General features: G+C 39.8%; 1 protein-coding gene across 1 annotated transcript in view; it reads left to right on the forward strand.

Moving 5' to 3' along the window:
• The first annotated feature begins 795 nt into the window (after nt 1-795).
• Nucleotides 796-22750, forward strand: part of tmem266 (transmembrane protein 266) — a 57939-nt gene continuing 35984 nt past the window's right edge. The window contains exons 1-4 of the mRNA XM_057836541.1: nt 796-877; nt 1039-1413; nt 3704-3805; nt 11874-12062. Of these exons, the coding sequence (XP_057692524.1) occupies nt 3792-3805; nt 11874-12062 (203 nt within the window). The 5' untranslated portion in view covers nt 796-877; nt 1039-1413; nt 3704-3791. The remainder of the gene's footprint in view (nt 878-1038; nt 1414-3703; nt 3806-11873; nt 12063-22750) is intronic.

A 22750-nucleotide genomic window follows, 5' to 3' on the forward strand; every position in this document is an offset into this window, starting at 1 on the left:
TATTGGTGGAAACGGATTACGCTATACAAGCACTTTATTATGCTTGTTGTTAACACTTGTCTATGTAAATCTGATGTTGGTAGATTGTTTTCTTCTTGGAGATGAAATGCATGTGTGGCAGCTTAGCATTTTTTTACATAGTGTTTTCACAGTTGCCATCATATTTTCGGAGTCAAAGCAGCGTGTACCGGAACAACATTCCGGTCCTGAATCTTTTACCTGCGTTCTGGCCCTGAATCTTCTACCGGAACTGCGTTCCTGACCATTCTGGCCCACTTTCACCCCTGCATTTAACCTAATTTAGGTGTGTTTTGAATTACAAGTGTTATCAAAAGAGAAGAAAATAAACTTGTATTTCCAGACATCACCGTTGCCAGTGTCTGAAAAGGCCAGCATTGAAGATCATATTTTAGCAACTTTTAAATTCAAACCATCATTTTCCCAGCCTATAGTATTCCTGTGTCCTTACTTTTCTGTCCTCTCGTGGTTCATGCGTGCACATCATACTAAGCAGGAACCGATTGTTGTCTTTTCTTTTCATTTGAATGAGTAAATATGTTTTGAGATAAGAGAATTCCATTTTGAAGAAAGTTAGTTCCAAAAATAGCTCGTCATGTTGCTCGCACTGAACAAATTTAGCTCGTTTTGAGGCAATGCAATTCCTTTTCACTTTTTTTGTGCTGTATAGTTATGACATGTTGTATGCTGTTATTTTATAAAATATTGGTTAATTTATCTGGGTAATTGAAATACTATGATGTCCCCCCCGCCTTTTTTTTTTTACCCTTTGGCGCTCGGGTGTCTTGTTATCGCGAGGAAGCTGAAGGAAGTGAAAAGAAGCGAGAGTGTTTTTCACCGTCGACGCTTCCAAAGAGCCGTAAGTAATGTCTACTGTGGCTTTTATAGGCGAACAGTGATTTTTAAATTTTCCAATTGATTTTAAGGATTTGTATTTATTGATATATTTTTTTTTTCATTTTCGCTTCCACGACCTTGTTTCCTCTTCGACGTCGACACTCGCTGGACTCCCGCTTTCAGCATTTGGACAGCTCCAGTACGTTTGTGAGCCTTCGTACACATGGAGCCCCCGGTGTGACGGTGGGGAGGGGGTGGAAGCCCAAAAAACGTTCATGAGCCACCCTCCCACGATGGGACCGTCTCCCCGTACTCGGTGACGGCGTCGCCCGCTGTCTTTGCCGAAGCATGGTGCCCTCGTGCCGGAGGAGAAGGTCTATTTGTCGCTCTCTGTTCCCGGAAAGGCGACGCTGGTGCTCGGCGGATTTCTCAGCCCACTCAAGCCACGAACCGAGATCCTCTCATCATCGGCGAGGAGGGAGATGTGCCCGTCGTCACTGCGAGGGCAAATGAGTCACGACCACACTTTCCACTATGTAGAGCAAGGAAATGCAGGAGGTTAGTGTGCAATTGTTTGCTTGCTTTATTCCTTCCTTGTGTTGGTTGAATCGTAAAAAATAGAAGAATTCCACCGAGGGCCCTCCGAGCACAGTTAATGTCGGCCTCGCTTGACATGATTGCAAATGCATCTTGATGAGGATGAGCTTGTGCAGAAATAGACCAAGGCTCGTTGGCTGGAAACGAGATGGTGAATACATTGCAGCCTTTGTAGACAGCCATCTCCATGATAGAGCACTTCTAGGTCAGATTAAAATGGTGAAAGTTCTGTGAATTGATTCATAGATCTTTATAATATTCCCAACAGTACCAGTGGATAACCTTGAGGAGTCTGCAAGTCTAGAGATCAGAACAATGCTACAAAAATGATGCATCTCTCTAAATATCCTACAGGGAAAAAAGTATTTAATGCAAAAATAAAAAATCAAGAGCAATAGTATGATAATGATCCAATACAGGCCACTAGTGTATCCATGAAAAAGGAAAAAAAAGCATGGGATCACTACAACTGAAATGTACGTAATATTGATATACATCCAGAACTATTTTTACTGTTTACACACGTTTACATGGTAACATGGTTTAACGGTGGTGAACCTGTTTCCCTCAGATTTCAGAAATTTTGGGTTGAAATCCCGGCTTTCCTGTACTTGCAAGGGATTGGCGTGTTCTCCTCATGCTTGCATGGGTTTTTTTCTGCACGTCCTGGCTCATGCCACAGTCAAAAAAATATGAATATTAGGTCAACTGATTACGTTAGATCCAGATTGTCCATGAGTATAAGTGTGAGGGTTAATTCTTGTTTACTGTATTGTGATTTCCTGGCGACCACTCCTGGGAGTAACTTGCCTGTTACTCGAAAACATCTGAAATAGATCTCACTCACTTGTTACACTAATGATTAGTGTAGAATCTATGCATGCTTTTAAAAATCCATTTGAAAGAAGCTATAACAAATACAAGCAAACAAGAAGAAAAATGATGATACTGCACATGCAGCTATTATATGGTACACCATCAGGCAAGTGCCACATGAGAAATAGTACAAAAACCTGTGGGCAAATCGTATCAGTCTTAAACTTTTCGACAGCATACATACTCATAAATGCTGCATTTTTTTTTTCATCTACTGTAGATAAATACAGTACATAACTGCACAATATTTATGACAAGAAACAGCATAGACATGTATGTCCTGCAATGATATTAAATTGCTTAACCTGTAGCAATTTCCGATATAATGTCGATAAGAAAATATTTTATGTAGTTTTTGTTGTTTGATGTTGCAATGCTCCCTGATAAAACGTATCCTAAGAGTTATACTGTTGGACAACGGACATTCTGTTTATTCACCTCATAAATTATGCCCCATTTGTAAGGAGAACGCATTTGTGGGATAAGCAGCACAACTGAAGAGAACGTGCCAAATCTTGAGTGACAATGCTGAGTCCTATTGACTTTTGTTAGTCGTTCTATGGAAGTTGTCGTCATTGGCAAAAAACAAAGGCAATTCAAATTAAGTTTTAATCGCTGCCAACTCGCCCAGTTCAAATAGACTGGACGTCCATCGCCGTCAATGGCAGGCAATGAGTTAGATAAATTGTCTGTAGAATGTGGAGGACCATTAACATTGAATTACCAAACTCAAATTTCTGAATATTAACATTTGTGTAATCTTGTATTGTGCTTTAGCCTGTAGCCAGTCTAGTTATGTGTATGTTAAGATTGTACAGAAAAGGTAGGGTCCAAAACCATGAGTCCAAAGTTTAACTAATACCTAATGGGAGGAAAATCTCCATATTGGCACAGTGCTCCATGTCAACAACCCGACATTTATGCATCTACTCATCTGAACTATGCAGTTTGCCAAATTTTCAGGCCTCTTCCATGCAAAGTGGCTTGTCACTTAACTGACTTGAATGGCCTTCTGTCCCACGGGACAAGGAGCAAGCTAGCATCCCTCGTTACTTGCTATGCAAGAGGTGTGGTGTTCTTCAGCCCCACAGATCCACAGAGCGGAGCATATATTAAGGGAGATTTAAAATCCATTACAGTTTAGTGCTCCCTGGGAAAATAGTTAAACAGAGCATAGGCAGAGGTTTAGAAGAAGGTGCCACTAGGAAAACGCACCTGTAAAGTGGCATATCAAAAACTAGTTATCATGTGTAAGGCTTTTTGTTTGTTTTTTCTTACAATTGAAATGGGTATCTGCCAAGATAGTACAATATCTAGCTCAGTTCATGCTATTCCTGTGTTACGTATTGCGCATTGTTTTCTGTATTTTCCAAAGGTGTGAAAGGATCCGAGCCAGGTCATTGTTGCTGTGAATATCATTTTACACCTAATTTAGTGTGAGCATCCATCAGAAGCCTTTCAACATGAGCAACCACCAGTAAGTACCCTCTAAGCATCTTTTATTCTGAGAGGCTGTAAAATCCTGAATTTCTATTGATGAACACGCAGTCTCGTGCAAAAGCCACCTCCATCTTGTTGGGTCGTGATTAGCTCAACAGGACCTGCGTGTTCTCCTGGAGGGTCCGTGAACAGAGAGGAGTTGGGCCTCATCTACAGTATGACCAGCAATCTCCTGTCTCTGCTGGCACCTCTTAGCAGTCATGAGAGATGCTCACTTGTCATCTTCTCTTATTAATAATTGCTCCATGTGTGTGTGTGGTCCCGCAGACAAGCCCTGCATTCTGATGACAGCCGTGCTTGGTGCTAAGAGAAGGTAGAGGGGAGGGGAGTGGGAGGCGGAGTAGAATGGAATGGAGTTGGGGGCTGGGGTGGAGGTGAATCCAAAATGGGTTCAGTCAGCTGTGCTCTCTTGTTAAAGGCACAGGGTGCTTAGAACAGTTGGTAGCTCAACGTCAGTAATGTTGCCAATCATCCTTAAGTAGATAATAGGGGGAAGGTGATGACTGGTTATGAGTGTGATTCCGTCAAGCCCAAAGCCAGGAAGTGAGGCGAGAGAGGGGAAACTCTAGTTGACAAAGGTCTTTGGAGTTATTTTAACCACAAGTCTCTTTGACAGAATGCCCTACGTACTCTAGAATTCCTGCACTTTTATATGGGATTTTTTTGTCCAGTTTTTTTGGGTGATAACAGCATCATTATAGAATTTCCTTTGTGATCAATGAAGTATCTGTCTTACCCACTGAACGTAACAATTCACTTCATTCAATTAATATCATTATGTAACACTTTATTCTCCTGAGCTCCCAGGTGCCGAGTAGCAAAAAATAATTTTCATAGCTAATCTGTGCCCGTAGTTTAGTCATCTGTAACCACAGACTACTAAACTGTACCCAGAGTTTACTAATGTGTATCCACTGATTAGGAATATGTATCCACAGTTAACAAAACTGTACCACAGTTACTAAACTAGTAATCTGTAATTAATTACTAAACTAGTAATCTGTACCCAGAGTTTACTAAACTGTACCCACAGTTTAGTAATCTGAGTACCCAGAATACTAAACTGGGTACAATACATGCCAGATTGATTGATGACACCTTAAAGACCAAATGTGAAGTAAGGTTTGCCAACCATGTTTTTGAATAATATCATTGGCTAAACAATTATAAGCATTTTTTTTTTTTTAACACAACCCTTCCAGATTCTTTGTTCAACCCATAGCAACGCCCTTGACAACGAAAATGCTTTTCTTCGACAATCTTCGGAAATTACGTCACACAGAAAACTGCGAGGGAAGTCCTGCATAGAACAGTATTGCTTCTCGGTAAGATGCCACAGCGGTGTGTGTCGATGTATTGTTTTCAATTTAAAGAAAAGTTGTATGAGTGGCCAAAGGATAACAGGGCACGTAAATGGACATCTTTCCTTCGCACGAAGCGAATGAATTTCACGCCATCATCGAGTAGTGTTCTCTGCTACAAACACTTCGAAGATGCCTGCTTCCTCAACCGGTCTGCTTATGATCAAGGATTTGCAAAAAAGTAAGTGTGATTTTTGGATAGATGACTGATGACTTTGTCAAAGCAGAGCCGCCAACTGTTGTGGAATGAACAGTAGAAGGTAGCGACGTTAGCCGAAAGGTAACTCGAGGCAAAACCCCGATCGTGTTGTGGAATGAACAGTAGAAGCTACCGACGTTAGCCGAAAGCTTACTCGTGGCAATCGCCGATCATAGTTGTATTGAGTTCATTTTGCCAACTTATAAATTCGGCAAAACGTTTCTTTTATCCAAGGCAAGGTGGTGGTTTATTTACCTGACATGTTTCGGCGAACACTTCCGCCTTCGTCAGAGGGTCCGAAGGCGGAAGTGTTCGCCGAAACATGTCAGGTAAATAAAAGCTAATGTTGCTAGCTTCTACTGTTCATTCCACAACATATTTGGGGATTCGTCAAAACTTTTCTTTTATCCCAGGCAATAGTAGGTGGTTTATTTACCTGATATGCTTCAAATCATAAAAATAATAACAGCCTATAGCTAACCAATCTTGTAATCTCGATGGGTCTTGTCTCCATTCCATGTCAGGTAGTCTGCGCACATTGTTTGCATCCTGATTAGCGTCTGGCTAATACTTGTACGGTCCAACATAAAATTCCAACCTTCTCTTCCTCCAACTCTTCAAAAACTTGGATCTCCTAACTTGCGCTCGATCTGTCGCTTATATCGCAGTTTGAATCATTTTTTGAAGGGCTTTGTATGGCGGCCGTATGGAGCGCTGCCCATCGCTGTTCTCGGTGTGACGTATCACTTCCGGGTTCGTCCCCTTTCAGGCTTGAACTTCGGAAATGCGATTATTTTGTCAAATATAAAACATATAAACAATTTTTTCATGCTTTATTTGTTGGACAATGTTTAATTACTTTATTTGTGACCCTATTTGGCATGTTATGAAATTACTTCACATTTGGTCTTTAAAGTAACAGTGTTCACAGCTACCTAATAAACTGGCATGAGTTACCTTTCGAAACAATTTAGTTTGTCTTCTTTTCAAATGTTTAAAACTTTTCAAACCTACACTGTAAAAATATATCATGTTAAATTCACTGTAAAATACTGGCAGCCATGGTTGCCAGAATATTGTAAAATACTGTATACTTATGTAAAAGCGGTATAGTGCTTCAGTAAACTTAGATTTTATGTTATTTGTTTTTGGAGATTTTTTAAAACTGAAAATAGTCATATTAAAAAAAATGATTTAATCATTTTCCATGCTGTGTTTCATATGTAACTGGCCATGATGCTTGTGGTGAGGTCACTGCACTCATTTTTACATTCGCCCCTCTTTCTAACTGGGATTTGAACCCACATCTTTATCTTGGCAGTCAAGACTAATGAGCTACTGAACAGTAGTTGGGGTAAGTGCTGTGAGTGCAGAAAGTTATGAAAACCTTACACCCTGAGAAACTAGACTGGACTGTTGGCTTAGTACAGTGCTTCTCAATTTTTTTCTGTTACGCCCCCCACAGGAAGACGTAAACGTTCCGCACCCCCCCCCCCCCCCCCCCAGCTCTCTGCCGCCACTGTAAATATACTGTAGTATCATTTGTATATAAGATTCTTATTATTACAAGTACACCTCTGCATAATATTGTGTTCTTTTTAATATAAACGAAAAAGTAGTATAGATCACTTACATAAAGTGTTAAAAAAAAAAAAAAAAAAACATCCATACTGTAAAAAAACACTCAAGATATATTTTTGACCGTTTCATACTGCAAAATAAAATGTAATAAAATCAATAAATAATAATAAATTCAAATTGATTAGCAACATTAACTCACAAGGACAATATGCCAAACAATTAGACCGAAAAAACAAAAATTAATAGAACAAAAATGACAGTGTCATTGGACAGAGGGACAGTTTTTATTTTTGCTGCAAGCAGTATCAGTTCCTTTGCTATGGTGTGGGGTTATTTTGCACTAAGCAACTTGGTATGCTACCTTATATGAAGCTGACAGTGCTCGCTGGTTTACTGATGTAACAGTGACAAAGCGGGAGTATTGTTGGCAACATTCGGCTCGTTTTCGCTGAAAAAAAGTATTCCTGCTGTCCGCTGAGAACATTTGTAGACTAAGTTAACAGAGTGGACTTTCCTCGTCTCCCACTGTACTAAAAGTCCAAGCCAAATGCTATATACGCTTCGTCCTATTACCTTGTCTTAGCTTTTGATATCTCCAGTGCTCTTTGCTGTGTGCTCTTGTTTGGTTAAAAAAATATTGCGCACACGCTGAATGTGGGAGCGGCACTGCCACCCACTGAGTGGATGTGCAATTACACTTTATTCTCGTACGGCACAAAAGTATGTTCCCCAAGGTCACATGCGCCACCCCCAGCATTGCTCTGCGCCCCCCTGGGGGGGCCCGCCCCACTATTTGAGAACTACTGGCTTAGTAGCTGGCATACTAAACTACCACCCTGACAAACCCAGTGATGTCACCACCACCTTCCGACTGGTTGCACCTATAGTACATACATACTTTTTACACGATTACACACCATTTTTGTGACCCCTTACTATAAGACTTTTTAGGCTCACACTTTGTAATCATGTAGAATTGCACAGCCAAGATGTTTCTATTATTTTACTTTTAGCAAAATATTACCGACAACTTGGCTTCAAACATTACATTTGCAACACTTTTAAATACAAGCAGCAAACTGATAGTGTCATAAAAAATATACAACTGTTCTATAATATGAATGCATATCCTCCTATCATTTATTATGTTTTATTTATTCGTTTATTTTATTTAAATGTAATTTTTAGATAGTGATATACAAATAATAATAGACATATACTTTACCATGTCCATATTATGTATCTATTGTCTGACAGCTGTTGTTGCCCATTTTTCTCTTTAAAACACATCTTTCATGTCAGTCGATTCAGGGGCAAAAAACTACAGTGCCATTGTTGCTTGGTTAACAATAAATTCTGCTTGGAGTACAGGTCAGGGCGACAATGTTGTGATCGTACAAATAATGTACTCGGTGTCAGGAGCTTGTGTCTGAGATACTACTGGGGAGTGTGGCCTGTCCCTGTGTAATTGATTTGGCACATTTGTCTTGGTTTGCTGATGATATCAAGACAGTGAATTGCTGCGCTCCAAGCAGCAGCCAAGTGTCTGGATACAAACTTATTGGGCAAAGTGGCGGACTTCCAGACAGCTGGGTGGAAATGCAGCCACTCTTAGCACTCAGTAACAGTGACACTGATGCTCTGTTAGAATTTAAAGTGTTCTGTAAAAGTTTAAAGAAGAACACTCAGCGAGTACAGACCTCTGCCAAGACTTAAGCATTAGTCACCTGTTCAAGTCAATATATGTATGACTTCAATAAAGGCTTAATAAAAAACTGGTCTAATGATAATTCAGATTCGGAATTTGTTCTTGAGTCTAATAAGAACAAAAGCAAAAATAGCATATACGTATAATCAGAGCTAGCTACTACCTATACTAGCCAACAATTGACCAACGTCCAAGCCATTTTGACCAGGAGAGTTAGCAGTAAATGGTTGCCGCCGGCCCTCCCAGTCAAAATGGATTGGCCATCTAGCACCATCAATGGCATCCAATTAGTTAATTACCATACAAGCCACTTATAGTGGGGCAAATAAGTATTTAGTCAACCACTAATTGTGCAAGTTCTCCCACTTGAAAATGTTAGCGAGGCCTGTAATTGTCAACATAGGTAAACCTGAACCATGAGAGACAGAATGTGAAAAAAAAAAACAGAAATTCACATTGTTTGATTTTTAAATAATTTATAATTAAATAATAATGCAGATCTCCTCTAGAGCAGTGATGTTTTGGGGCTGTCGTTGGGCAACACGGACTTTCAACTCCCTCCTCACCCTGTAGTGTCAAAATGATAACAAGAATGGGGAGCAAAAATCCCAGAACCACACAGGGGCACCTAGTGAATGACCTACAGAGAGCTGGGACCACAGTAACAAAGGCTACTATCAGTAACACAATGCGCCGCCAGGGACTCAAATCCTGTACTCCCAGACTGTCCCCCTGCTGAAGAAAGTACACGTCCAGGCCCGTCTGCGGTTCGCTAGAGAACATTTGGATGATCCAGAAGAGGACTGGGAGAATGTGTTATGGTCAGATGAAACCAAAATAGAACTTTTTGGTAGAAACACAGGTTCTCGTGTTTGGAGGAAAAAGGATACTGAATTGCACCATACCCACTGTGAAGCATGGGTGTGGAAACATCATGCTTTGGGGCTTTTTTTCTGCAAAGGGAGCAGGACAACTGATCTGTGTAAAGGAAAGAATGAATGGGGCCATGTATCGAGAGATTTTAAGTGAAAGTCTCCTTCCATCAGCAAGGGCATTGAAGATGAGACGTGGCTGGGTCTTTCAGCATGACAATGATCCCAAGCACACAGCCAGGGCTAAAAAAAGAGTGGCTTCGTAAGAAGCATTTCAAGGTCCTGGAGTGGCCTGGCCAGTCTCCAGGTCTCAACCCCATAGAAAATCTGTGGAGGGAGTTGAAAGTCCGTGTTGCCCAACGGCAGCCCCAAAACATCACTGCTCTAGAGGAGATCTGCATGGAGGAATGGGCCAAAATACCAGCAACAGTGTGTGAAAAGCTTGTGAAGAGTTACAGAAAGCGTTTGGCCTCCGTTATTGCCAACAAAGGGTACATAACAAAGTATTGAGATGAACTTTTGGTATTGACCAAATACTTATTTTCCACTCTAATTTGCAAATAAATTATTTAAAAATCAAACATTGTGATTTTCCGGGTTTTTTTCCCCCCCACATTCTGTCTCTCATGGCTGAGGTTTAACCATGTTGACAATTACAGGCCTCTCTAATATTTTCAAGTGGGAAAACTTGCACAATTAGTTTTTAACTAAATACTTATTTGCACCACTGTACATGCCCACCAGGAGCAAGAGGGTGATCTAACAATTGATAGTTTTAAAAGGAAAAAAAAAATTCTGAAACTGATTATTTCTTTCTTTTGTTTCGAAATGTATCCTTGAGTGATTAAACATCAGATACTCACTGTTGTCGCTCTAACACTCAGGAACTAATCATGGGCAGTGATTACACTCAAATCACAAATTAAGATGCAGTTCTCTTTAATGTGAAAACTAATAAAACCGGAGTACACATAGTGAGTGTTTTATGCAGCTTTTTGGACTTAGCCTTGAGCTGCTTATTGGTATCACAAACCGTAGTGGAATGTCCTCGCCTGCACTGTTAAAGAGAAGTCAAGTGTTGAGATGTAAAGTCGTGCCTCCCCGTACAGGATGGCAAGCAGCCACTCTACTGTGCTCCAATCATAATGGCTGCTGGCCCGCTGTGATTGGCCGGAAATGTGATTTTGATCCACTAAACAGTTTGTCTGTCATGACTGATTAGTATCCTTGTTGCCTGGTGGCTTGAGGTGCCAAGTGTGTTGCAAAGTCAAACTACACCATTGTGGGACTATTTAGTACAAGTCAAAGTAATAGAGACCATGAAAGCACTTCTAATTAAGAGTCAAGTCAAGCAAAGAGTTAAAACCTATTTTTCTTTCTACGCCTGCTTACATTAGCATTTAACAGGTAAGTGGTTCTGCTCAACCTCCAGCCAACAAAGAAAATGCACAATATACTGAGACAGTGTCATTGTCTGGTAATCAATGCCTTTGTCCTGCTGTTGATCACCGGAGTTATTCAAGTCTCCGTGCAGGTAACGCCGGGACCACAGCCAAACCACGTGAGACCTCTAATAAAGGGTGACTTCTCCTTGTTCCCCATTGGCTCAGCTTGTGCGATCACACCCTCCCTGTGTTATTTTATCTCAAGACCTTGTTTGAAGATGAAAGGAGAGCTGATTTTAGACAGAATATGTGATTTTTTCCATTTTAATACCTCGTATGACACCGAAGACAAAAGGTGTATCATGATATTGTTATACTGTAAATGATGAAACAATAATGTTGTTTTCATGATCATTAATGGCCTGATCGGCTAGCATGTACTTTTTACATCAAGCAACTGGACCAAATATGTAAACAACACAAAAATGACATTGCAAGTAAACCAATAATATTAAGCAAATTCTTTTTTATGTGCATAATATTTGACAGAATGAGGAACATGTAGGCCTTATAAACCACAGTTTGTTTTTATCAGAAAAAATGAGCTAATTAATAAGAAACATTAAGCATCCAAGCACACAGAACATTGCAAATGTCTGAGCAAATGTGTGAGCATGTTTGCACTTTCATTCATTAGAAATAGACATCATTTCAGCCGAAACTTTCTCATTTACCAACACATACTGGTTGTCCAATGGTGTGATTTCAATGTAAAACCGGGCTTCCTAATTTAATGAGCCTGGGGGCCAGATAAGAAACATCTTAATTGTCGGGAAAATTCTCCCAGATGCTTTTTGGTGTTACCCTTTTTAATGCTCTGTGCTCCAGACTAGTGCATGGGATATCTAATGCTACTCTTGTTTTGTGCTTGTATGACAGCGCCCTTCCCCAAGCTGCATCCTCTGAGCTTGAGGTGATCTCCCAACAAATGGAGGAGGAGAACCAGTGCGCGGCCCCAGTTCAGCTGGTTAGCTTCACCTACAGAGACTTACCTCTGGCTGCCTTGGATGTATCCCTTGCTGGATCTCAGCTCATCTCAAACCCGGATGAAGAGGACAACAGAGAGGGGTAAGTCTCTGGAAGGCTCTATTTACAGTAGCTCACAGTCCATCGTAGACTGTGTTTGCTGCCCAGTTTTTGTATTCACGGTTGCAAAGCTAACGACAAAAAGACGTTAACATTAAATGGTGTACAAATAAATTGTTGTCACTTTTCTCTGGTATACAGACATGCCAAAAATAAATTCATTTAAACAATCTGCAAAGTGATTTAGGTTCGATTCCTGCCTCCGACTACCTCCTGCCTTTGGCAAGACATTGAACCCTCATTTGCTCCCAGTGGGTTGGCAGTGCCTGCCATGGCGGAGGCAGCGTTTTTTGTATGATGGAGTGTGTGATTATGAACGCATGTTAAGTGCTTTGTGACTCTTATGTGTCAAAGGTGCTATATTAGAAGTGGAATTTGCATGCTTGTTTTCTGGCAATTTTTTGAGGACGTGCTGGCTATGGTCTGATTTTGAAAATATAATTAAAGATAATAAAAACAATAATTCATTCTATCAATTGATCTTTGTAATGTCTCAGAGGATAGATAGACTCTGTTTTCATTTTGTATTTATAGAATAGAATAGTTAGGTTTTGTGTTGGTTTTCTCCTAGTGTGATTTGTCCCTGTGATTGCCCATTGATTTCACCTGTTGTACCTGCTCCTAGTGTATCCTCCAAACTGCATCCTCCTGTGTTACCCAGCTGTTCCTCGTTGTCTCGTTACCCCTTGTCTGCATTTGTGTATATACTGTAAGCACCCAGTTTCTTGTCACTCTTTGTTGTGTCATTGTCAATGCCCATGTGCTCGTCAGCGTTTATTCCCAAGTTTTCGCCGTCCAAGCCCTTGTGGTCTTCAGTAAGTTTTTGATACCCAGTCTTTTGTTAGTAACAGTTTTGTTTGTCTCTGTACTTTCTTAGGATCATCACAGCCTTTGTTTTGCACTTTGTTTTTGTTGGCTTTTATTAAATCATTATTGCACCGCCTTTTTTGCCTCGCTTCCATTTTCCTGCGTTTGGGTCCACACACCACCTGCCTGCCCGCATTCCCTGACAAGAATAGAATAGAATAGAAACCCTTTATTGTCATTATACAGAGTACAACAAGATTTAAAGCTTCGCCATAAAGTGCAGCACATAAACCAAAAGTACAATCAGGCTAATAAAAACAAAACAAACAAAAAAAAACGTTTATAGGGTACACAGATTAGGAATAATGTGAATAAGTGACTAGCAGCAATTAGTAAGGTAGTGGTAATATAACAGTGCGTAAATGACAATTTACAGTACTCAGACTAGGGTGCAGATAGCTGACTTGATATGATGGTACAAATGACAGTATGTGCATAGATGTTGATGTAACTGTGCAAATATTTCATATGCAGTACCCAGATTAAGACAAATGTCTGGGAACATATTACTTAGTGAGATGTATGTGACATTTTTGTGGCATTAGCAGTGCAATGACAGTGGCATTGTCAATGGTGTGCAGCATGCCAGTTTTTCAGTGCAAACCTGAGTTGAGAATGGTGGCAGCTGTTGGAAAGAAACTGTCTCTTAGTCTGTTTTGGCTGGTATGGCCCTGTTGCGCCTGCCATAGGGCAACAGGTTGAAGAGGTGGAAGCTTGGGTGTGTATAGCCTTTTATGATGCTCCTTGCCCTTTTGAAGAGGTGGAAGCTTGGGTGTGTATAGCCTTTTATGATGCTCTTTGCCCTTCCTAAAAATACAAATGACATCCACCTCACATGTCCATGGAGCTTGTCTGGTAATGAGCTAGCCAGCTCATGAACATTTTTTCACACTACACAGCCTTTAAAGAAGGAAACCAAATTATCGTCTGATAAAAACCAAATAGAAATAAAAAGGCATAACCCAGCCTAATGTATTTCCTAGAAAAGATTTAAATTAAATATTTAGAATGAAAAACTTGTTATCTTATTAGGAAAAACAATGGCAGAATAGTTTTCTGTAATTTTAATCAAATCACTCAAATCCCAATTATGTTTGTCTACCAGATCATTTTGATTTGTGATGGATTTTAACTATGTGACTCAATGGCAGACGTTAGGACACTTAGAGGTTTGAAAGATTGTCTTTTGTCACCCAATTTTCTCTACTAGTTACAGCTAACAACTATCAAAACAAAGATTGCGAGGTCATAGCTCACAGCTCAAGATTTGGTTCTGAGCGACACTTTGATTTTTTTTCACTGTCGGATCAGAGATTACACAGAAGCAGTAAATGAGTAAGATTTATCATTGTAATCAGATCCCACTCTCAGTAATTTGTATGCTCAAAAGCACCAAATGTAATCACACAATGACTGATATTTCTACCCCAATTATGAAAATTCTAGTAATATTGGGGCCTCTGTTTTGATCTGAATGTGCTCTATCTTTTATGAGGTGGGTTTGGCCATAATCTATCCTGCCATCATGGTCTTTACTAGTCGTTATTGAATCGTTATCAGCGATTTTTATGCTGAAATCTTATGGTGTTAAATTTGCATTTATTCATTATTGTCATTTTGTCATACAGCCATTGCTTGATGAAGCGCGGGTTCCATTTCCCCTTAGTGGGGATCTTGTCGATAACTGTCAAAAATAGAAAGACTTCAAAGCGGTGCGCAGTAGGTGCGCCCCTGTGGCATTACCTTTTTTTATCTACAAGGTCAGCAGGTTTGTGTGTTCTTATCTCAATTATCAGCGTGTCCGCGAAGGGCAGGACACACCCATCCTGGGGCACCCCCTCTAGCAAGTGTCCATGGTGCTCCTGTCAAGAAGCGTGACTCACAACCCTTTTGGCATCTTTGGCAAATAACAGCATCCGCCATTTCGCCGCCCGAGCCCTGTTGTGTGGGCCGAGAATGTCCAATTCAGCCTGGGCTGGACTGATCGAATGCTGGCAGCTCTGTGGACTGTGACAGATGGACCTTGACCCTCTCCAACATTTTTAATACTTGCCCAGTAAAAGAACAGAATCCCTCAAATAAAAATAAATAACCTTCTTAGTGAGTGAGAAATATGGTTTGGCATCACTGGAAGCGCCTTCATTAATGAGGACTTATACAGTACTATATATACTGTATACTACTATACAGTACTTCTGAAATAGTGGTTATTGTGGTTTTTTTTTTTTTTTTTTTTTTGCTTTGTCTTGCAATTTTATAAAATTAGTAACAAGTACTTTATGGTGGAAGTAAACTCAACTTGAAAAGCCAATTTTATGCTACTACCAGTTCATGTTTCAAGCTGAAAATGAAACAAATTGACGGACATATTCTGAATTTAAAACCGCCAAATAATTTTGGATTGATATCAATTAAAAGCTTAATGCAAACAATGTGATGCATCATAGCGGGGTTACCAAATCCAAATGTTGCCAAATGTTGTGGTGTTATAAGGCTTTAACAAATGGGTATTTGAACACAAATGGTGTTGCGACACATGTATCTTGACAATGGAACAACATTCCCTTACATAAATTCAGTCTTGTCTTTCATCCATTTAGCTCATCCAATCAAAGGACAGAAGAATGCTAATCAGTCATTCAAAGCCTGCATAAAGGACTGGAGTGTTAAATCTTGAAATCTGATTGGTTAAGAACAAGACATTACCACACAGAAGTAGGCCCAGGGAAAAAAAAAAAAAAAGTGGAAACGAGTACACGAAAATTCCTGTGTATCTATAATCTATCCATCTATAATAGTACATTTAGGAAAATAGATTTAGCACTACAAAGTAATAAATTGTCCACAAGTTATATGAGTATACACTGTATAAGGCCCTTTTATTAGCGAAAAACATCATGTTGATTATGTAGTGTAATTTGTCCGTTCAGATTTGCACTTGCCGCTGGCTCTAAGACCATGCTGTTATGTGTTTTGTTTGGCGTATGATTTATGAAGTGATTTGTTTTGCTATGTAATGGGTGCAAAACAAAGACTGCTTGTAGAAAAAATGGTGTTGTGACGACAGAGAGTGAATATAAAGAGGCTGACGTGTGTTTCTTGTTCGTTGTCTTCGTTGAATTCAACAAGTGAATGACACACTGTCCTGCTATTATGACGTCACTCTGTTGACGGCGTTTAATTTGCTTTTAGTGGGTATTAAAAAACTCTGCAAGCCCCTGTTTCTAGTGCAAGGTGTGTGCTGCATAAAGAAATTTAAAATTGAAAAAAAAGAAATTCCTTTTTTTTAAAAAAGCTGTATTATTTCTTCTATCTGTGGTGAGGTATTTCCTGGGAACATTTTAAATTGACATCTCTGATTACTAGGTCAAAGACAAACCTGTCATTGAAGTTTTGCGCACTTTCACAATGAACTGTGTGGAAAGAGGCCGTCACCAGTCGTGGCAGCCGTACTGACGCATGTGTTGCATCATACAGATGACGCAGGCGCAGCGTGCTTAAGAGTTTTTGAATGAGTTTACATTTTTCACATAGAGCATGTAATGGAGCAAGTACAATGAGACTGAGAGTGACAGGAGTTGCTGGGATTTCCATGACTGAAATGTTGTCTGTTCTAGTTCACATTCCAGGCATGCTGTCACCTTTTCGCTTTTTTTTGGAGATGATGGAGTCATTTGATTACAGAGTAAACTATTACCAAAAGTGGCACCTGAAGAAAATTGAGTTTCTATATTAAATCCTTATATGTTGCTAAATGTCTCATTATTTGGGAGCCTTTGCTCAAACATTTGATGACACGACCTTGGTATGCTTTTGCATGTGCTTGGAAAGGAGTGGAAGAACACACATTTAGTCTTGCACGGCAGCTTCGCATTGCTCTTCATCAGGAGACGTGGGCGATAATGTGGGAGGTGGATGTTCTTGCGGACCACATGGGGCACAAGCAGTACTTGCAGATTCTGTGCAGTGGTGAGCAGGATGGAAATATTAATAGCATTTGGCTGCACCGTTTCCTGCATGGAGGTTCAAGATGGGATTTCACACCAAAGAATTTTTGTCGTGATTAATGTGAAGCAAGACGGCATATTCTTAACACCTTGATAGTAACAACTTGGAGCTGCCTTAAAAGGGGTTATAACCAATCTATTTTCTGTAAGTTTGAAGTACGAAAGCATTTGGAGACTGACCAAGATGTAATATGTCGTGGAATCTGCGGGTCCCCTCTTCAAATGTCAGTCTTTTGTAATTTTAAAAAAATTGACCAAGTTGAACAGTTTGCAAAAAATGTATCCACCATTAATATGAGCTCTAATGTCTAGGATTCGATTTAATTTTACAGGTAATTTGATTTGCTTTATTTTAGGGTTGTTCCGATCATGTTTTTTTGCTCCCGATCCGATCCCGATCGTTTTAGTTTGAGTGTCTGCCGATCCCGATATTTCCCGATCCGATTGCCTTTTTTTTTTTTTTTTTTTTGCTCCCGATTCAATTCCAATCATTTCCGATCATTTTTCCCGATCATATACATTTTGGCAATGCATTAAGAAAAAAATGAATAAAACTCGGACGAATATATACATTCAACATACAGTACATAAGTATTGTATTTGTTTATTATGACAATAAATCCTCAAGATGGCATTTACATTATTAACATTCTTTCTGTGAGAGGGATCCACAGATAGAAAGACTTGTAATTCTTAAAGGATAAATGTGACTTTGTATATTGTGACTAAATATTGGCATCTAGTGTATTTGTTGAGCTTTCAGTAAATGATACTGTAGCCATTTAACTGTCCTGCCCAAATGCATGATGGGAAGTGCAACGATGACTGTGCTTAGTAGCACCAATTGAAATATCTTCTCTGCGTTGGGAAATACCATAGAGTGTTAAGAAAAAGATAACTACTACCTTTCTTCCCCACATTGCTTCCCACAATACTTCTAATTGTTGAGAGAGGGATTTTAAGGCTTTAGCCAATTCAATAAAGGCCCCAACGACTGCCAAAATTCACTCCACTCATTTTACGCTGCCTTTTAGCTCTATATATAGGTAAAACAGCACCATTATAGATTGAACGCGACAATGCGTGAGTGGGTCGTGCAGCGCATGCTTTAATTGCGTTAAAAATTTTAACGTGATTAATTTTTTAAAAATTAATTACCGCCGTGAACGCGATTAATTTGACAGCCCTACTTTAACCCAAAACTAAAGACTCTGGATGAGTGTAAGACATTTTGTCTGTAACGTTAAATACAATTAGAAAATGATTTAATTAAAAAATATAAATATATTTAAAAAAGGCATGTCCGATATTTTTTTGCCGATTCCGATACTTTGAAAATGATGTGATCGGGACATCTTTACTTTATTTGGATCGCCATCAGCTAAGGCACTACCAGAGCTATTTTCGCTGGAGGATTTTAAGTGGGCTACTCCTGACATGTTTTTTCCTTTTTATCAAAACATTTTGGTTTTGCTTTAACATATACTATAATTTTATAATTCACTCAACCTTAACTAAGTTGTTTCAGCTGAAGAAAAAGAGCCCATGAATGATGATGCTACAGCGTTGTGGTGGAACCAAACATACTTTTTGGAATTATGGCCAAAAATGTTCAAATTCGATTTTATAAGACCAGAGAAAAATCTACTGAACAAATGTAGGGAAACGTGTTTCATGCCAGGGAATTACCCCCAAAAATCTCTGGAATCACTGATATTTGGGGGGGGGGTCATGCTTTGAGAGAGGAAGTAATAAACTGCTTTTATTATTATGAATTTCAGAGATTAGCAGTAGTTTGCTAGTATCTAGACTGGTTGATGTGATCTCTAGACAAGGTAAAGCTCTGACTTCTGTCAAGACTTCTCCCTATGCAGCTGAGCTTGTCCTGAGTTTTCATCCACAACTCAGCTGGCTGCCCACAGCAACAGCAGCAGCATATGCCGTTCATCTCCGGGGCTCAAACTGAGACGTGTGAGGCACAAAGCAATGACAGATGGTTCATATAGGTCAAACTGCCACTTTGACTGGAAGAGGGAGAGAGGGGCGGAGGAGATAAAAGGAAGGATGTATGGGATTGGAGCAAACAACCTTCATCCACCTTTTTTTCCTATTCACATCACTACCAGCGGCTCCATTTGATTAATGTTGGACACTGATATGGGATTAGAAAAAAAAGGACTGAAATGAAATGGTGGCGGCACAGGTGACAAGTGGTTAGCACATCAGGGTTAGAACTTCCATTGGTGTGAATGTATGTGAACTCATTTTTGAACTGTGATGTTTCTGTACCATTGACTGTGTTAGATGTCCAATCCATTTGAACTGGGAGAGACTGCCAGTAAATGAAAGTCGCCAGACCTCGAACTTCAAATGGATTAAACGTCAATCGCCGTCATTGTCAGCCAATACTGAGTGTACTATAAAATCAAATATCATTGGATATTTACAAAATTTACTTTTTTACATTTTCAATACATTTTGGAAATTATGACAATTCCAGAAGACCGCAGCAATAATAGTGCTCAGCCCAGACAGTAGTGGTATTATTTTCTAACCACCAAAAACCATAATATAGTCTACCTGCTACTGTGTTGGCAGATGTGCGAATGGAGAGCAAGATGTGGCTTTTCTTACCTTCCCCTGTATCACGTACTCAGAGGAACAGTCCTCTTCATCAAGCTGTCCCTCCTCCTTGGCCCCATGTGCGACACAATAGATGACATAGAGTGCAGGGTTTGAGGGTTTGTTAATATTCACAGACATGCAAAGTGCGAGATTGCTTTTTAGGCTGAGAGCGAGAAGCCATCGAGTGTCCTGGTGAAAACCTATTTATCAAGGACAGCTTGTCTGCTGCTACACACATGGAGCCCCATCCATCTTCATTTGCTCAGTATCTGTGGCCCATTTCTCTGGCAAAGACCAGCGCTTTGCGTGCTCACTACCATGTCACTCCTTAGTGGCGCAATCTGATGACACTATAAAGCTGTAGCCTGAAGATGGCATGAATAATTTAATTGCTGTCCAGCAATTAAAACTTAAACTGTCTTAAACTAACCACAAAATTATGGTACACACACATGCACCAGCAGAAGTCTGTACTCTAGATAAGATTGATTACTAGAATAGATACAAATTGAAAGTAAATGATGCCAAACCTGGTGGGAAGATACATCTTGATCAGGGGTAGGACCACTTGATAGTTCTTAGGCAATTTGTCAAGAAACGGCCTCAAAATTGTTTAAAAAAATAAAATAAAATTATATACGTAATTTCCCGAAATTTCCTGGAAAATACCGTAAATTCCCGCACCCGTGTATAATGCGCACCCCAAATTTACTTGTAAAATCTAGGGGAAATATTTGTACCCGTTTATAACGCGCACCCTAATTTTAGCACCAATAAATAGAAGAATACAAGAAAACAGAGCTCGTGTACAGATACAGAAATGTCATTTTACTGACTGGTGAAACACAGCACAAGCATAGCATATTGGTAGTTAAAACATTACCATAAACTGACAATATTTACGGTAATAGTATGATTTGAGAACTTCTCCAACTTACCAGAATCTAGGAGAAAACAAAACAGATGTGACTTTTCTTTTAAAGGCTGCTGTATAACTTGCTCGTTTCATCATGATGAATAAATGTTTCTTCCATGGATTGATATGGTAAAACGAAAGTGAGAACGTAAGTCGGAAATCCGAGATAGCTCATCACTGTCGACACGACAGTAACAATAGGAACTATTGTTATTTGGGTTTGAGTTTCCCGAGGGACAGATATAGTTGACGGACACACAGAGAAGTCTGTGTTGTTACATTTGTTATGGTCCGAGTTGCGGAGCTGCAATAAACGTTGACTCAAATGAGTTCAAGAAACTAAATTCTGTGCTTTATGAAGAGTGAAAAAAGCAGAATTTAACACAGACGAAATCATTCGGCCGATCAGAGTGAAGTATTACCGAAACAAAATGGTGACATCACGTACCGTAATGGTCGGCAACGGAAGGCCGCATATGTTTCTTCAACACAACATGGCTGTGTCAATAAAAAAAAAAAAATCGGTTTATATATGTATATATATATATAATATACTGTCACGATTGTAAAATGAAACTTGATCGTCAACGGGCCTGTGTGTGCCGAAAAATAGCTGCCCCGTGTTAAATGTCCCCCTGACAGGAGCGCTTATTTATAGCGCTTTATTGACGTGAAAACATCAAATGTTTTCATTATTGCACAAAATATTAGTACTGTATTTTAGTAACAAATCGTGGACTGGGCCACATAACCATCTTTGAACAGAAATGTATTAGTCTACAGGTTTTCACGACCATATCCCAATGACAATCACACAGGTATGACATTTATTAGTTCAAGCAGAGTAAAATAATACATATTCACGGTACAAGAAAGTCGTTTCCGTGTGGGCGCTACCATCAGGGGGGACATTTCACGCAGGACAGCTATTTTTCGGCACAACACCTGTTGTTGCGCTCACCTTCTTGCTGCGTGACCGTGGCGACAAGCTTCGTAGTCTCCGTCTGATGATGTCTGCGATTGTGTTGGCATCATATTGATGTTTTCGCCGCTGTCTAACGGCTGTCGACACAAACGCATCATGGACCGAGATAAACAAAACGTGCTGCTTTGGAGATTTGCCCTTTTAACAATGGGCACACAGCAACTACTGAAATGACCGTTTATCTTCTCTGTTACTGCAACCAACCGCTACACATGCCTTCACCATTTTGATTAATCATTGTTAACGATTGTCAGGAATGTTTTTGGGTTCGTTTACTAGGCGGGGATTTCTTAGACAAGCAGAAAAACACGCAGTAATAGGAGGAATGTACGTAGCGGTAATATGTAAACACGATGAGCTGACGGACAATATGGCGGCACCAGTCAGGGGGGCGGAGTTGTGACGTCACGTGATTGGGGTCTATATGCGACCCTACCGACGCAAATTGTGTTAGTGTTTTTCAAAACAGTACACCAGCCATATCATCAAATTCACAGGAGTCTGGGATGTAAAGATTATTTGTGTGTGGCCATAATGTTGCGACTTAGGGGCCTGGACTGAGTATACAGCTGGGGATTGGAGCACAAGTAACGAATAATCACACGTGAGCTGAAATTAAATAGAGAAGTTGCCATTTTGATTGAGTGTCATTATAATTAATTTATCTATTATCTCATTCACAGTCATTTACAGATACAGACGTCAAATATATTTTAACTGGGGGGACTAGCATTGAAAGGTTATGTTTGTTAAAGTAGTTGTATCGATGTATAAATACTTTGTTACAGTGTATATAATGTTGCAGCTGCTGACTTGTTAAAATCGAGCTTTTAAGGCAGTGGTCTCCAAACTATTCCACATAGGGCCGCAGTGGGTCCAGGATTTCACTCCAACAATACAAGACCACATCTTTTCACCAATCTGGTGTTTTATAAGTGTAATCAGTTGATTGCAGTCAGGTGCTGCTTGTTTTAGTAGAAACCTCATTGGTTAAAAGGTCTGTGCTTGATCGGTATGAACAAAAACAAAGAGCCACAGCGGCCCTCGAGGACCGGTTTGGAGACCCCTGTTTAAGGTGTTTATCATATCGTATCCTATCACATCATACCATATATTATAATGCAATTATATAGAATTCAACCATTTTTGCATCACGAGAATTTCGTTGCATCTCCTGAAACATACAACTTCCACAGGCGAATAAAGGGGCATAATATGAGTTGTATTTCGGAAGTGAAAATGAATACCTGCTAGCGAGTGTTCTTGTATT

This window comes from Corythoichthys intestinalis, chromosome 5 (genome assembly GCF_030265065.1).
Source record: "Corythoichthys intestinalis isolate RoL2023-P3 chromosome 5, ASM3026506v1, whole genome shotgun sequence".
NCBI lineage: Eukaryota > Metazoa > Chordata > Actinopteri > Syngnathiformes > Syngnathidae > Corythoichthys > Corythoichthys intestinalis.